This window comes from Sceloporus occidentalis, unplaced genomic scaffold, assembly GCF_023333645.1.
Source record: "Sceloporus occidentalis isolate IW3139 unplaced genomic scaffold, rSceOcc1.0.p SCAF_235, whole genome shotgun sequence".
NCBI lineage: Eukaryota > Metazoa > Chordata > Lepidosauria > Squamata > Phrynosomatidae > Sceloporus > Sceloporus occidentalis.
Window position 1 is genome coordinate 496,398 of NW_028317215.1, and position 16,722 is coordinate 513,119.

Genomic DNA, 16,722 nt, shown 5'->3' on the forward strand with positions numbered 1-16,722 from the left:
TAGTTCCCTACCTACGTTTTTTACGCTCCGAAAAAGGACCGTTTTGGGTCGGTTTGTACCAAAGCGAGTGGCTCAATCGCTCAGATCCACCGGTAGCTCCGACGTTGATTCCGTGACGGGACGCGGCAGAGCCTGGCTCGGTTTTAGTGATAAACGTCTCGGGTTTGGTTAAAGCTTCTGAACACTTCTTCACCTAAATCTCCGCCTTTATAGAAACAATTAGAAAAATAAAAGAACGACCCTCACGATGGTAGAAACAGGCGCCACGTCATATCGATGGAACGCGAAACTTCAACCAGAGTACAACACAACGCTTCGTGATCCAAGGTCTATTTACAAGAAAACTAAAAATATTACCTGTGCGTAAACACTAAAAGTTTATTTCTCTCTCTCGCTATTCGTTTTTATGGCAACCAAGATACATTGTAACATCATAAGGTCAGTCCAGCCCGGTGAACAGCCCGGTGGACAGTGAGATTAAGACACGAAGATGTGGTGGGAGCCACGCGCTCTCCTCGACGCTCTCCTCGACGCTCTCCTCAGCGCTCTCCTCGGCGGTCTCCGTCTTACTCACAGGCCAATTTACTATCGAAGCTGGAGAGAGCGATAGCGAAGGCCTGCAGCGCGCACATCGGGTAATTATAGTCCATCGTAAATACGTCCTCCGCCACGCGACCGAACTGCATCACAATGTAATCCGCTGCATTACAAAATAGAGGGGAGAAAAAAAGGAAAGTTCATGAAAAAATCAGCAAAAAGAGATAAAGTCGATAAAGAAAAAGTCGTTTCTAGAATAAGGCTTAGAGGCGCATCTAAAAACACGATGGAATTTCCATACTTTTTATTCATTTATATTTATTATTAAATTTAATAATAAAAAAAAAAAATGAACTTGCAAGTTCTATATCGTGGAAGCTGATGTGACAAATATCTCCATCTTTCTTGGTTCATACTATGGTGAATAAAGGGTTAATTATGTTGTCCATGTTTAAAAAAAATGAAAAGTCAACAAAGTTTAACGAAATTATAAATATAAAGTTAGAAAGTGAACAAAAAATGAAAATGCTTTTAAATTAGTATTTTCAGTTATAAGAAAATAACCTAGATTGTTATTAAATTTTTAATTTTGACAAATTTTTGACAAATTACTCCTAAATATCAATAAATTCAGTTGTAACACAAATTAATTGATTTCATACTTTTTCATATATATATATATATGTGTGTTAATTATAAATGTTTTTTATTATAATTTAAAGATTTGAAGTTTTAAAGTTCTACAGAATCTTGTGGAATTTTTGAACACTTTATAGAAAAAGATAATTTTATAGAACTTTCTACTTTATTGTATGTTTCAAAAACAATGTTTTCTTGTAGCTCACAAAATTATATTTAAAGGGAAAAAAATATGATTTCTCTACCAGGTCTCGCAGGAAAATAACGACAAAGAAATCAAAGCAGAAGAGGCCGCTGGTTATTGTGACAGAAGAGATCGTCGAGCAGGGAGAGTTTTATTTTGCTGGATCGCCAGCGATTGAGTTGTAACGGAGTAGATTACCCCCCCGAATCTCAATAACTTTCCGTAGTTTTATGAAAGGATTATCCGGTTCTTCACACGCCGTCGGCAGATGGAACATTTTATTATTATATAAAATAAACCCGGCAGAGGAAGCAATGTGCCGGTGCTCGTTAATCCCGTTCAGGGGAGTAAATAGAAACCACAGGGCCCTGGTGCAAAAATTGCCCTGGGGCCCCCCAACTTCACAGCTGGCCTGTGTCATCATTGCCCCCAAACAACTTGTCTGTGCCTTCTTTGCCCCCTGCCTCCCCTTCCAACACACACAAATTACACACACTTACTCATACTCTCTAACACACATACACATTCAGACACACTCCCACTCGCCTACACATCCATACTCACACACACAATTACACATCTGTACTCACACACACAATTACACATCCTTACTCACACAATTACACATCCGTACTCACACACACAATTACACATCCGTACTCACACAATTACACATCCGTACTCACACAATTACACATCCGTACTCACACACAATTACACATCCATACTCACACACAATTACACATCCGTACTCACACACACAATTACACATCCGTACTCACACACAATTACACATCCGTACTCACACACAATTACACATCCGTACTCACACACAATTACACATCCATACTCACACACAATTACACATCCGTACTCACACACACAATTACACATCCGTACTCACACACAATTACACATCCGTACTCACACACAATTACACATCCGTACTCACACACACAAAATTACACATCCATGATCATATACATACATATATTCAAACACATATTCATATATATCCCGCCCGCCCCCGCTGACCTCTCACCGCTCCAGCAGCTTTCCCCCTGGCTGCGCATGCACTGTTTATTATTATTAATATAAAGTAAGAGTTAACGCACAGAGAGGGCACCTCGGGATGGTGCTGCTTGGGGGTCACTCTATTACAGTTTAGGCTCCGTTACACAATATTTTCTGACATTTTCACATCATCCTGCCAATAATTCCCTCCAGAGATCACCTGACCAGATCAGGGTGTTAAAACGTTTCATCTTTAACACTTACGATCGTTATCGTGGATAATTTGGAAATTCTTTACCGAAGCCTGCGTGACGCGCCCGTGGAAATTCAACACGTAAGACTGAGTGTCGTCGTTCCACACCGGCGTCTTGTTATGAAGCTCGATGACGCTTTCCGTGTTCTTGTTCTGCCATCGAGAGAGAAGCGTCTCGTGCTCCTGTACCGGGAACACGATACACGTGTGTTACACGTGGGAAGCGGGGGGTTCTTACCATCCCGCACCATGACAAAAACTAAACAAACACATCCTTCCCGCTCATACTTTGACCCTAAACGGGATAATATCCATAAAAAATAATAACAAGTAATTAGCACATACAGCATGAGAAATGCTTACGTTACGTGGCCTGATGGAGACTCTCTCGTGGTCCATATTCATTCCAGGAATAATAACACTCATTTTACGGGGTCCCTTGAAACCCAAGACGTTTGTCTCCTATTGTTTCAAAATATTACAAAAAAAAAAAATATTGGTTAATTGGTTAACATAACATCCTACATGATATATTTTTGATCGCGTCAACTCCAAATTGACCACTAGATGGCGCCATGGGCTAATGTAAAGATTCTGCAAAAGAATACGTTTTTATGTTTTTTTGGGACAAACAGGATATTGCTAAGATTTTCATACTCTGATATTTATTATATACAACAATAATTTATTCTTTAAAATACCAGAATTGCAATTCCGCAAGAAAACAAGAGTGTATAGCTCAAAATATCCGGCTTGGATGAGAGAAAAGAGAGAGACGAGGGAGAGAAGAGAGAGAGGGGATGGGAGAGAGACATTTAAATAAATAAAGGCATTTAATAAAGGACAGGAGAAATTTTACAACAACAGGTCATGATCTAAAACTAGAGGGTCAGAGGTTGAGATGGAATGGAAGGAAGTTTTACTTTACTGAGGGGGTGGTAGATAAGTGGAACAGCCTCCCAGCAGAAGTGGTAGACCGTAATACAGCTGGGGATTAAACATGCATGGGATAGACATACGGCTCCTGAATCTAAGACGAGACCAACGACTGATTAAGGTTTACGTCGTTATAGCAGCAGAAACGGGCGACTAGACGGGGGCCGAATGGGGGCCAATCTGCCGGCAGATTCAGGGTTTCTTTGGTAAATCAGTTAGTAAATCAGATGAAGGAAAACATGCATTAAGGAATCTTGTATAATTGTTAAAGTGTTTCATTACATTCCAAATGCACTTTGCAGCCCTGAATCTCTTCCGGTCCGCGGGTTCTGGATTTTCAGAAGATGGGAAAATCGGTAAAAATATTTAAAGATAATTAACTGCAGGAAGCTGATCTCGCTTAGTGCAGGCGGCGTTAAATATCTCCGTATATTTAATTATCTCTGTTTGGCCTGGAACTGTGTTTGGCCAACAACAGAGAGACATTTTCTCTTATTAGCGGATAGTTGTGTCTGTTTAGACATAGAAACCCAGAACCCGCGGCAGATCGGCCCCCTTCGGCCCCCATCTAGTCGTCCGTCTCTCCTGCTGTAAAGACTCAAACCTTAATCAGTCGTGGGTCTCGTCTTAGATTCAGGAGCCGTACGTCTATCCCATGCATGTTTAATCCCCTCACTGTATTACCATCTACCACTTCTGCTGGGAGCGGTTCCATTTACCTATCACCCAGCTAAGGGATATAGCAGGACTCAGGACAGACTGCAGCAGATTCTATACTATTCTTACTTTTTCCAGTTAAAAACACTACTGTTGGTTGTAATCACTGATTTATTTTTTTTGCAGAATGTGAAGAATTTCTGATTTTGCAGTTTTAGGATTAGCGACCCCATTAACTCAGAGTAAAGCGCTGAGACTCAGAGAATGTCACTAACGGGAAAGTGATCCCCAGTAAGCGGAGGGCCGTTTGTTCCACTCTAGCGGTTTTACGTCTCACTCACATAACAGATGGCGGCGAGTTCCTGGCGCAGGTTACTGGCGTCCAAAGTCGAAGACGTTTTAACCGGATTTACCCCGCTGTCGTAGACGGTAAACTTCGTGCCCATGAGATTTGATCTGCAGAATAAAACAGGAAAAGAAAACTGGTATTATTGCTGGTTCAGAGATTCAATTTTTGGAATTATACATCAAGATTATAACAATGTGCCATCAAACTGTGTATTTACTGAGAAGGTGAAGTGGAACAGCCTCCCAGCAGAGGTGGTAGAGGGTAATACAGTGAGGGTATTAAACATGCATGGGATAGACATACGGCTCCTGAATCTAAGACGAGACCAACGACCGATTAAGGTTCGAGTCTTTACAGCAGGATAAACCGGCGACTAGACGGGGGCCGAATGGGGCCGATCTGCTGGGCTAGGTTTCTATAAGGAAAATACGCTTTCAGATTTGGTATAAAATGGAATTATTTTTTTGGGGGGGAGGGTAATTTTACCGAAGTTTGCCGATGAAACTTTCTCCCCCGCGCGAGAGGTCAGTGGGGTCTATAGAAATGAGGTAATTCGAAGTCTTGCTCTTCTTGCGTTTTCTGCCGGCCAATAGAAAGACCTGAACGAAAAGAACAAAGATTCCCGGAATTAGATCACTTTTCAGAGAAGAGGAATCTGGATATAATAACAGATAATGCCGAGGGAGCTATAGTTCGAGGGGCAAATAATTATTGAAAATGCCCTAACCCAACACATTGAACAGGAGGAGGAGGCTGAGCAGGAATCTTAACCCTTTATTACCTTCAGTATTTGGGGACGAATCTCAAAAAATGTAGTTAGCCACCATTGATAAACCCATTCTGCCCCTCCATCTCTACCCCTACATCCACCCCCCTCCCCCTCCCGATGGAAATTAAACAAATTGTCAGAAAATGATGTTTGGACCTTTTTTCCATCCTCCCTCTCCAGGTGGAGGTAATACGTGGGGTACATTCCTCGATCCATTCCCTTTTTGTCTCGCGTGATTCGGCATTTGATGGTGACTCCCTGAGGAGCGGGTCTAATGGAAAACTGCTCGAGATCTTCCACGTCAACAGGTGGCTCGTTGGAGGGAGGACTGGAGGCTGAGGCAGTTTCCTAAAAAATGTACAATGATTATCGACACGTTGTATCCATCACGGCTATCCCCTCTTACACAACCTTAACAGCCCCCCCGTAATAGTCCTTCTTCTCACCTTATTGGACTTTTTGCTTGTCGCAGACCCCGGCCGAGTGTTACTGTTCAGCTGAGATGAACTTGAGCTGTCTTCGTCTTCTTCGTCTTCTTCCTCATCGAAGTTCATGCTGCTTGATATACCTGTGAGATGAAGACAGGACAAGACTCGTATCGGACCCTCATCCCTTTCCTCTCGAGACACCTGCCAAGCGTCCCCTCGATTGATAATAACCAATGGACCACCACTGTCCGCAAAACCCAGTCTCTGATTTATGCGATCTCCGGGTGCACGGAAAACGAGCCGTGAACTGAAATCACTCTAAAAGAACCCGCAGGGGGTGAAGGACAGATAATGGAATCCTCCGAAACAATGTAACACTCACACAATCACGCACATTCCGTTTTACGGGAATGCCACCTTTCCTCTGTTACGGTTACTGTTACAATCTGCTTCCTTCTCGCCCTTGAAATTTATTTCCATGAATATAAAATTGCTACATGTTTTTTTTCAGCGAAAGAATCGTTTGGTTATATTGAGTAACGATAAACTGGATTTTGAGGGAAATGCACAAGGTCTCAAGCATTTCCAGAAGACAAAGAAGAAGCTTTGTCAGATGCTGCGAGAATGTTAACTATTTTAAAAACTTTTAATTATGTTTGTGTTCTATTGGTTAATATGAAGTGGTTTGGGCAGCAGATCCACTTTTAATAAATGCCTTAATTAATGCCCTGTTTGGACAGAGGGGTCTTGTAATGATAGTCCATGGGGGGGTCGAGCACTCACCTTTTTTCTGCATGGTCACACGCAGGTCCTGTTTGCTTTGCTGTTGGCTGGTCCCCGTCGTTTCCCCATCTTCATCTTCACGGGTGGACTGTCCCACCGTGAGGATCTGGACGTGGCTTCCGGGGTCTTGTGCTTCTTCTTGAAAAGCAGCTGGTCCGTCGATGCCTGTGGCAGCAGATAACAGGTGAGATGGCACCAGGTGTGATGGCACCAGGTGTGATGGGACCAGGTGTGATGGCACCAGGTGTGATGGGACCAGGTGTGATGGGGGCAAAATTAACCAGGATGACCAGGACAAAAATTACTCCAAAAACAGCAACTTCCAGTGCAGTTATATAAAAAAAAACATCAATGATTTGGGTTGGAAGTTTTAAAAACCGGTATGATGCTATTTGATACAGAAAAAGACAAACGTTTCCCATTTTAATTCTGGGGGGCATGAGGTCATACTGTAGAACCAATCAATGGAGAGGAGGAAGGGATTTTTTGCCGCCTAAGGCACATGCATTATGGCATCTGCCACTAGAATAGCCTCGTTCTCCCTATCAGGGCTGGGATGGAAACTTAGGGTTTAAGCACGGAACCTTCTACTGGGATAATACCTTATAAAATAAAATGAAGCGTTAGAATATCACGGGTGACTCGACAAACAGTGATAGAAAATCCCATCGCATGAAATACAGCCCAAAACATAACACGTTCATACATAAACACCGACATGAATATAATATTCTATAGAAATAAATGAAAAATGTGTATTATTTTAACCACATTCCGAAATAGATCATGCACGTGCGATACACTGTAACACAGAACGTATACGATGACATCATATACAAGCCACATCATAAACGTACGAATAACAAAATGCTATCATTTAATGTATGTATTTATAGCCTTCAGCCCACCGAACGTGGCCACACACAGTAAGTCCGGGTCACACGGGACGAGAACTAAATTCTTGTCTAACATAGAGAATCTTACAAAAAAAAAAAAAACAAGATTAAGCAAACCAAACCTTTTGACCAAAATGAATAATAAACCTATTCTATTTTATGATTTTGTGACATTTATAAAGATATAATGGAAAATTATAATTTATGTTTTGAGATAATGTCATTTGATATCAATCTCTTGTGATGACCCCTTAACAGGGTATGTAGGAAAATGGCTAAATTTTGGGAAAGTAGAAATAAAATGTTGGTAGCCAAAGTTCAGAAGTTTCATGAATTCGACTTTTTTTAAAAATTATTTTTTGTGATATAAGAAAAATAAAAGCATTTTGTAACAACGCAAAGCAAGGAGGAAAAAATATAAACTTTCATCTAGAAAATGTTCAGTAAGTAAAATTAAAGATTTAATTAAAAAAAATGAAATTGTGTAAAAAAACTTAAGTGACCCCCAGTATAAGAGCCAAGGGAAGATATTTCCTGAAATTACAAATATCTTAATAACTGCAAAAATATTGAATGAATGAATGAATGACTAAATTAAATAAATAAATAAATACATAAAGAAAAACGTGTGTTCAAGTTAAAATAAAATCAGAAATCCTTAGTGATTTTCCCCCATAAATTATTCAGTGTCCCAGCTTGGTTGAAAAAAAATCTAAATTTTCAGCAATTTTAAATTGCTATTTTTTCTGCCCGTTGACTAACCAGGGCACATAATAACAAGCGCAACAGCAAAGAATAAAACTATGCATTTTTAATACAAAAAAAAACATTTAAAACAATGCTTTACAAACCAGGCCAGCAATATCGCTGTTTTAAAAAAAAAGTTAAAAAAAATCTGAACTTTAAAGGAATACTTTTTATTTTTAATAAGTTTTAACTTAAGTTTTAAAGTCTCCATAAGGTTTCCCAGATCTCCGCATATTTTTTTCTCTCTCTTAACTCCATTAAGTTTTAGACTTTATTTACCCGCTGAGAAATGAGAAGGATTATATCAAAGGTCTTTGAAAAATCAAAGTTTTTTACAGCAGATTATAATCACAAAGTCATTTTTAATAGTTAGTGGATGAGCTTTATCTCCAGCCAACAGGTACTTGAGTTAAGTCGAAATCCCTTTTACATCTGACCTTTCCAGTTTATAGATGAATTATGAGAAAAGAAGATAAGGAGTAATGACAATTCCTCGGCAAAAGCAACTTGAAGGAATATATATTTATATATTTATATATTTTTTAAATATTTTGCACTTAATGTGACATTAAATAACCTCACAATCCACATGATCTAAAAATAAGATGTAGTCAAATAATTGGGTAAAATAAAGGCTTCTCCAAAAGAAATTGTAAACAATTCAAAAAAAAAAAAAAAAAAAAAATGAAAACATGAAAGTAATTTTAAAGTTTAAAATTTAAAGAAAGTATCCTCTCCCAAAAATGTATGCATTTAAGAGTTTAACCTACAAAAAAAAAATATATATATGTTATTTTTATTAAAAAAAAAAAAGTTAAAATATATTGCTAGATTTGTCAATGGGCACGTGGAGAGGGGTAAATTTCGGTGTCCGGGCCCTGCCACAGCTAGGAAAATATTAATAATGAAAAAATAAATTGTCCAAAAAATTTTAACTGCCTCTCCATGCAGATCACATGATGTGGCAACAGCCCCACGCAGGCCAATAATGATAACAGCCGGGCACTACTGATATCACCCATGAACTTCTGGCCGGCGGCAAAAAGTATCCAAGCACGCTCCTTTTTGAACGCTCTCTGGGAAGGGTCTCTGGATTTTTGGCAATATTCCATTAAAAAAAAACCGAGAATGCTTGGTTAACTTTCAGCTTTGGCAATTGGTACATGGGGGGGGTTACAGATAATACCCATTAATTATTATTATTGGCTGCATTTTTGGCCTAAATGCACAACTAGAACCACCTTTTCATGCTGACCATGCCTACAGCAGCATTGCATGTTGAAAAATCTTACTGTTTTGGAAGCCCAGGACCAAAAAAAAAGAAAATGTTTAACATTGTAACACAAGACCAGGAGAGCCCCTATCATCGCTACTATTTCTGGAAGCAGAAAATAGATTTTTCTGGCAATAATCTGTTGGGTTTATTGGGTCAATTTATATTTCCATGGAAGAAAAGAATAAAAAGAGCAAAGAAATGGGAAAATTCCAGAATCGAAGAGCAAAACACTAAGCGCCAAGGAGTCCCTCCTTTTGTGAGTGTTGTAAACATGAAATGCCGCTTGAAAAGGTGTTCAGACGCATGCGGCTAACCTTTCTGTTTGCCCTTTCTCTCCTTTCTGGCGCTGCCCGTCGGACAGCCAGCAGATCCAGTCGATTTAGCTTTTTTAGTGGATTTTGGAGGCTGGGGCTCTGCTAACGCCTGGGAATCGTCCCGATCAGCCTCCTGCACTGCTTGGTACATTCAAGAGAAGCCCCAGGGACAAGGAGAAAAAAGAGACAGAGATCAGACAGAAAAAGAGCAGATTAGAAAGTCCAAAAATGGTTTTGCCATATATTCTTTTTAAGAATCACATATTTGTATTTATTTTTTATTTGAATAGTTTTGATTTGGATACTTTGTAACGCATGGTTTCATTACCTTCCAGAGGAGAAAAACAAAGCAGAATAAAAACACTGCTTTATTGTTACTTTTGCCCTTGAAAAATTGAAGTTTCCACGTACTTTGTAGAAACAACAACGATACAAACCGTACGGTGAAAGCAATTCATGTTTATTAAATAAAAAGGTAACAAATTGTTCCTGTTTAACCCAAAAACGAACCTCAGAGATTTCATGTAGAATCCTGACCTGGCGATGGAGCGGCTCCTACATCATCATCTGCATAACGTTTGTTTTTTGTTATTTGTTTATTTTACAAGAAATTGAAACAAAAACAAAATGTAAAAACAAAATATAAAAAACATGGCGAAATGTGTTGGGTGTCTTGCCTCAGCAAATTGAGTATGGGTATACAGGGAGATCCAAAAATTCATACTTTTCAAACATTTCATGTGTTTTAGGTAAGATTCATCCTAGCTTCTAAAATTCTATAGTTACAATAGGTTGAAGCCATTATGAAATTACTGGGATATATCCTAATTTTTAATTTTCATTAAACATTTTGGATTATTGATATTAATATAAATATATTTTTATTTATTATTTTTCTATTCTTAATAAAAATTATACTTTCATATAATAAGGAAATATAATAAGTATAGGGCCCCAAAAATGCAGACCGAGGGACTCGTGTGTGTGATTTCAATATTTTTTAAGCCTACTGAAAATATAAGATGATATTGGACTAAAAACAGCTCATTGCAAGTTGATTGTCATAATTAGCAATTCTGCCAGAATATTTTAGTTAAAAATAACCGCGGTGCTAAAATCTGAATACGCAAAATGGTAAAAAAGATTTTTTTTTATGTCTCAGTGATGCAAAAAGGAGTTCCCTAAAATGGCTTCATTATAACTTTGTGATAACGGGTGGGCAGGAGAGAAAGAATTCTATGTTCTAACTACTAGGAATTGTTACAATAAGGGGGTTTGACAACGATTAAGGATTCTTAAACATATTCTCAGGATGATATTAAATGTTTTTTTTATTTCATAAAAAAATTACAGCTTAAGGCTCAAACACTGAGAAACTCTGGGGAGTTAGGGCGATTATTTGGAGAACTATGGGACAATTTAAAAAAATACAATTATATCCTTAAACTTTCCTTCATTACACGGATTTGGCTTTATGGGTTATATTTAAAATATACATATATTAATATATATACATTCCATTGGTTGTATACATATATATATATTATATACACATTATATATAAGACTCTGTAATGGTTCGGTGGACACCAATATATGAACACTCATACACACTAGCTTCTAAGGAGGAAATCTAGGAGTAGTGGGGACAGGGAATTAACTCTGAGAGCTTTAGTTAAATAACTATAACCGCTTTTAAGACTTTCAAACTTGAACTCTCAGATAACAAATTTTCTGAAGAACCGAGACCCCTTCTTTTTTTATTTTTTTTATTAATTCTTCAGATTTCTAAGTCCTGGACTCAAAAAAACTTGAGGTCTTTCGTGGACCATTCCATTGGTTACCATGGTAACAGCATCACATTGCATCACTTATATCACTTTTTACAAAAAACCCAATGTGTTAACGTATATGTTACATTTGGGGATTATGTTAAAAAAAAAAAAAAGTCCAGGGATAAGGTTGGAGGAAAAAAAAATAATAATAATCATCTTGTTGCCATAGCAACCAATGGAACAATTGAATTAGCAGGAACATTCTATTAGTTGTTATGGTGATGCAACCAATGAAATCATGAATAATATTATTAAATACAATTTGTTGTGGTCAAAACACATCTTTAAAATGCAAGAGATTAGGATTGTATTTTATTTTGTAACAAAAAATATTTTATCGGAGCAAAGATGCAACATAAGAGCAACTTCTATCATATCTTATATATGAAATCAGTCCTTGGCTGTGGAAATCCGGGACAGTTGGCACGTATACTGAACGTATGTACGACACGGGACTGGGGTATATCCTTAACCCTGAACTTAATCCCCCAAATTCCCTTTGACTGCAGACAGCCGGTACCAGTATGGCTATGATTAACCTTTCGAGTGCCACAGCTGTAGTGGAGCACAAACTCTCAGCATGCCCAGCCAGGGGCAACAATCATATTAATGAATCCAGAAGGAGGTATCGTCCTCTTTCGCAGATCCATGCTGAAAATATGATATTGCGTTGCCACGGAGAGTAATCTCTGGATAGCACGGAATAATTAATTTTAATAAGGCGTTTTAAAAGTGACGAACAATTCATCTGGAGGATTCCGACGCCTTTTCTGCCGCCGTCACCCAACCCGAGAAGTGATTTATGGTCTAGAACGGCGGCTTAATAGGCATGCCCTCCACCGGGGGTTAATTGATGCTACGTGAAGAAGGGCGCCTGCGCTTAATGGAATTTGGAATAATAGCTTGAATCTGACCCGCGTTTCCATTATTCACGTTAGAAACACAACAAAGGCGGCAATTTTATCTCTTAAATGAGAAAAAAACGATGCGTTTAATTCTATAAGTGGCCCCGTCATTTGGGGGGGGGGGTAATTTATTAATACAGAAGCAGCCCAAATCATACAGTAAGATGTTGTGTTTAAAAAAAAAATGATTCTGATGTTAAGTATGGAGAGTGATGTTATCACCATAGCAACCGGGAGATTGTTGTAATAAGAAGGAACATTCCATTAGCTGCTACGGTGATAAGACAATCACTTTTTTATACATAGACTCAAACCTTAATCATCTTAGATTCAGGAGCCGTATGCCTATCCCATGCATGTTTAATACCCTCACTGTATCACCCCCTACCACTTCTGCTGGGAGGCTGTTCCACTTATCTACCGCCCTGTCAGTAGAGTAAAATGATGTCTCAGATCTGTGATGCTACACAACTGAATATATAACTAAGCGTTCGTCGTCGGCCGTCTCTCGCATAGAGTTTGGACTCCATCCCAATAGTTGCAGAAACAGTTTTTTTTTGTTTGTTTGAGAAGCGCGTCTCCGCGATACTCTTCTGGAAGTGAGAATGCCGCGTTAGCGCTCAGCCGGGTCCCAGCCGCCACTCACAACGTGTTCATTTTGGTAAATGAAAGTTCTCACTTTACATTGGATGTTCACAGTTAAAACGCCTCCCCGTTCCACGAGTGATTAAAAATGTATAATTTCAGGCGGTGAATGTTTCCAGGGTTTAGTAGACTAAAAAAAATGCAACTGAAAGCGCATTCTCGGTTGTCTAAATCAAAAAGAGAATGCAGTCGCCCGAGAATTCCGACGATGGATACAGTAACTAACACAGCGCCCTACAATGGCTTTTATCTCTTATTTAGAGACAGAAAGTTAGTATTTTTTGGGACCAAATGCACCACGGACAGCAATATTAACCCTTCACACTGAAAGAGAACGGGAGTTTAGCCGTTAAACCTTGAGGTTGAAGACCACTTTGACCTCCCAACTCCTTGGCTTCACCCATCACAACCCAACACGTGAAACACGCTAACTCACCGTGATAAATGGTGCTATTATTGCTGCTGTTATACGACTCGACCAGCGGCGCTTGTTCCTCAGACTGCTTCATCTTCCGAGTCCTGGTCCGTCCGTCCACATTGGATTGGACCATCAGAGGCTCCTGACGCTTCTTCTTCTGTTTCTGCTCTAGGAGTGCACGCTGGCGAATAAAAGAACATTTCAAACCACATCGTTTCACCCCCCCGCGCGCCTGCATCATTTCCTTCGTTTAAGCTTAATATCTTTTCATTAATCATTCTTTACATTGACGCAAAATATTTGATCCATTATGTCTCAGCAGGAGCCTGAGATCTCCTTCCATGGCCGGAGGCCCATGAAGAGCGGTGAAATACAGACATACAAAGGCTTATACCCCCTGTTCGTTCCTGGCCAGACCATGCGCAGCCATCGAAGACAGGGTAACTCACCTGTCTGTCAAGTTTCTGCTGCCGTAAGCTGCTGCTTTCATCGTCCAAAGCACTAGAAATGAAAGGGAAAAAAAATTAGGATGATCATAGACTCAGAATGCAGGTGTAGAACCTCAAATCTAATGACCAACAAGGTGTAATTGGTGGAATTCCCCAATGGGGTCTCTTAGGCGGGGGTGGGTTTCATGCCACGCTCTGCTACTCTATGACTCAATTAACATGAAGGGCGAGGAATTGTTGTAACAGAGACAATGTAACATTTAACTTTTATACATTATAGATTTTCAACCTATTATAGGTGGCACTGCCGTAGAAGAAGTCCATAAAGTCTCCATTCATGATCCAATTTACCAGAGTCAAGAACCACAAGTCACTAGGACGGAAAAGTTTGGTTAAATACCCCCGGCCATACTTTTTTGTTCCACTGGAGGAACCTCAATACCCCCCCAAAGAGAATATCAAAGGCTTTAAAACTGTTGCCCTACTGGAGGCTCCACATTGCCATGAAGACGATGACCGGCTGGTCGGAGAGAACTCGGACCCCTGCCTTCCTCTCCCATGTGGAGATGACCTGTCTATGCTCCTTCTATGTCCAGAAGGTCCGCAAGTGATCCTTTCTTACCAGTCCTTGCCCAGCCCCCCCCCCCACCGTCCCGGATACATCTCCAACACACACCTCGGGGCATTATTATCACTAAAGCGATAAAAACATTTTGTCGTCCATCCCCCGGGTGAGTAGGGTCTGGATTTCAGAAGAAGTCCTATAATCTCCGTTCTTCGTTCAGATAATTGATACATGGCGGCTTTTCAGTGCCATCCGTCCCCCACCTCCTTCCGCCGAGTCCTCCTGTTATTAAATCTGTTTGCAGTTAAATTGTGCATTAGCGGGACTCCACTCCGTGTGGAAACAGTAAATCAGCGCCCTGTGAAACGCGGGATATCTGGGAAGCGACGCGGAGATAAAACAGAAATTGGAACGGCTCGCTGCCTGCAATAAAAGATAAAACACGCGGTTTGGGAAGCCCTGTTTACTGCATCTGCCCTGGAGCTCCGTGGGGTTCAACGTCTCGCCCCATCCTCGGCAGCGTTTTTGTAACAGTAACGATCGCTCCTATTGTTTTCCGCATACACTGTGGTACCCAAAGGGTTAAAACAATGAAACATGCAGAAAATGAACTATTTCTCCCAGTCCTGCCTGCACCGAATATTAACCCCCCCCCCCCCCGCCGAACCCTAAACTGTAGATAAATACACACTTATTGCAGAACATAGAACAAAGATTCTGCCCGGAGCCTGGAAGACGTGACACAGAAGCCATGAGTCTGGATTCTTATCGAATGAATACATTGTAGCGAAGAACAGACGGAGGGGCACAGAAGCCGGGCGCGCGCCTATTGGTCGTTCATACAAAAAACATGTGAAAAAGAAAAATTATATAAAAAAAAAAAAAGGAAGAATGTTCATTTTATTGTCTGGGGCATCCCCTGCCACAAACTCTCGACTCGACAGAATATAGAATATTAACCAAAAGCCTAAAATAAATAAAATGACAAAAAGCAGTTTATTGGTTGCACAATGCACCTTAAACTCCGAATTAGATTGTAAGCTCACAGGAGCGAGGTCCCCTCTCTCTCTCCCTCTCTCTCCTTCTGTGCCAGTATGCCTTATGTGTGTTCATGTTCAGTCCGGTGCTCGTTGGAACCAGAAGTACTCAGAGACTCGGTAGCCCTGGACGTGGCCCCGGGTTTTAGTTGCATTTTATTTGGCCGACACTCTAAGCCCCCTTGACCGAGGCTGCGGAGAATCTCCTGCCAGGACTTTCATAAACCCATAAGAAACTAAGATGAAACCGAGGAACTCTAATATCTGGAACCCTGATATCGTGTAAGATGCTATTTAACAGTTAAACGAAATGTGACGGCGAAAGTCATCCGATTCAATTTACAAAATGGGTTTGTGTGCAGCCAGTTGTCCATTTGGCACGTTTACAATCAAATGATTTAGGACCGCAGCTGCGCATGTGAAAGAAGCCAAAACGAATGAGCATTTTCCCTGCAAAATTCGACTGACGCCCGGAGCAGATCCTGGTAACCAGACCCCGACAACGGCGCAAGATCCACACAGCGAGGGGCAACTCTATAACCCCCAGCGCTGTATACAGTAATATAACCCCCCAGCGCTGTATACAGTACTATAACCCCAGCGCTGTATACAGTAATATAACCCCCAGCACTGTATACAGTAATATAACCCCCAGCGCTGTATACAGTACTATAACCCCAGCGCTGTATACAGTAATATAACCCCCAGCGCTGTATACAGTAATATAACCCCCCAGCGCTGTATACAGTACTATAACCCCAGCGCTGTATACAGTAATATAACCCCCCAGCACTGTATACAGTACTATAACCCCAGCGCTGTATACAGTAATATAACCCCCAGCACTGTATACAGTAATATAACCCCCAGCGCTGTATACAGTAATATAACCCCCCAGCGCTGTATACAGTAATATAACCCCCAGCGCTGTATACAGTAATATAACCCCCAGCGCTGTATACAGTAATATAACCCCAGCGCTGTATACAGTAATATAACCCCCCAGCACTGTATACAGTAATATAACCCCCAGCGCTGTATACAGTAATAAAAACCCCCAGCGCTGTATACAGTAATAAAACCCCCC

At 40.4% G+C, this 16,722-nt stretch overlaps 1 protein-coding gene across 1 annotated transcript; it reads right to left on the reverse strand.

The window, feature by feature from the left end:
• Window positions 1-566: 566 nt before the first annotated feature.
• LOC149276525 (tubby protein homolog) lies at window positions 567-15,109 on the reverse strand. The gene is made up of 12 exons (XM_089503551.1): window positions 15,066-15,109; window positions 14,034-14,085; window positions 13,603-13,765; window positions 9,783-9,920; window positions 6,550-6,714; window positions 5,785-5,906; window positions 5,495-5,686; window positions 5,056-5,168; window positions 4,562-4,676; window positions 2,991-3,089; window positions 2,639-2,810; window positions 567-700 (listed from the first exon to the last, which is right to left on the reverse strand). Exons 1-12 carry the CDS (start codon window positions 15,107-15,109, stop codon window positions 567-569), a joined length of 1,509 nt encoding a protein of 502 aa, XP_089359677.1.
• Between the last annotated feature and the right edge of the window lie 1,613 nt (window positions 15,110-16,722).

Coding starts and splice junctions, on each gene's coding strand:
- LOC149276525 (XM_089503551.1), bottom strand. CDS start 15,109: ATGGGGCGAGACGTTGAACCCCACGGAGCTCCAGGGCAGATGCA. Junction 9,921..13,602: donor TAATAGCACCATTTATCACG/GTGAGTTAGCGT, acceptor TGTACCAAGCAG/TGCAGGAGGCTGATCGGGAC. Junction 5,169..5,494: donor AGAGGGAGGATGGAAAAAAG/GTCCAAACATCA, acceptor CTTTTCGTTCAG/GTCTTTCTATTGGCCGGCAG.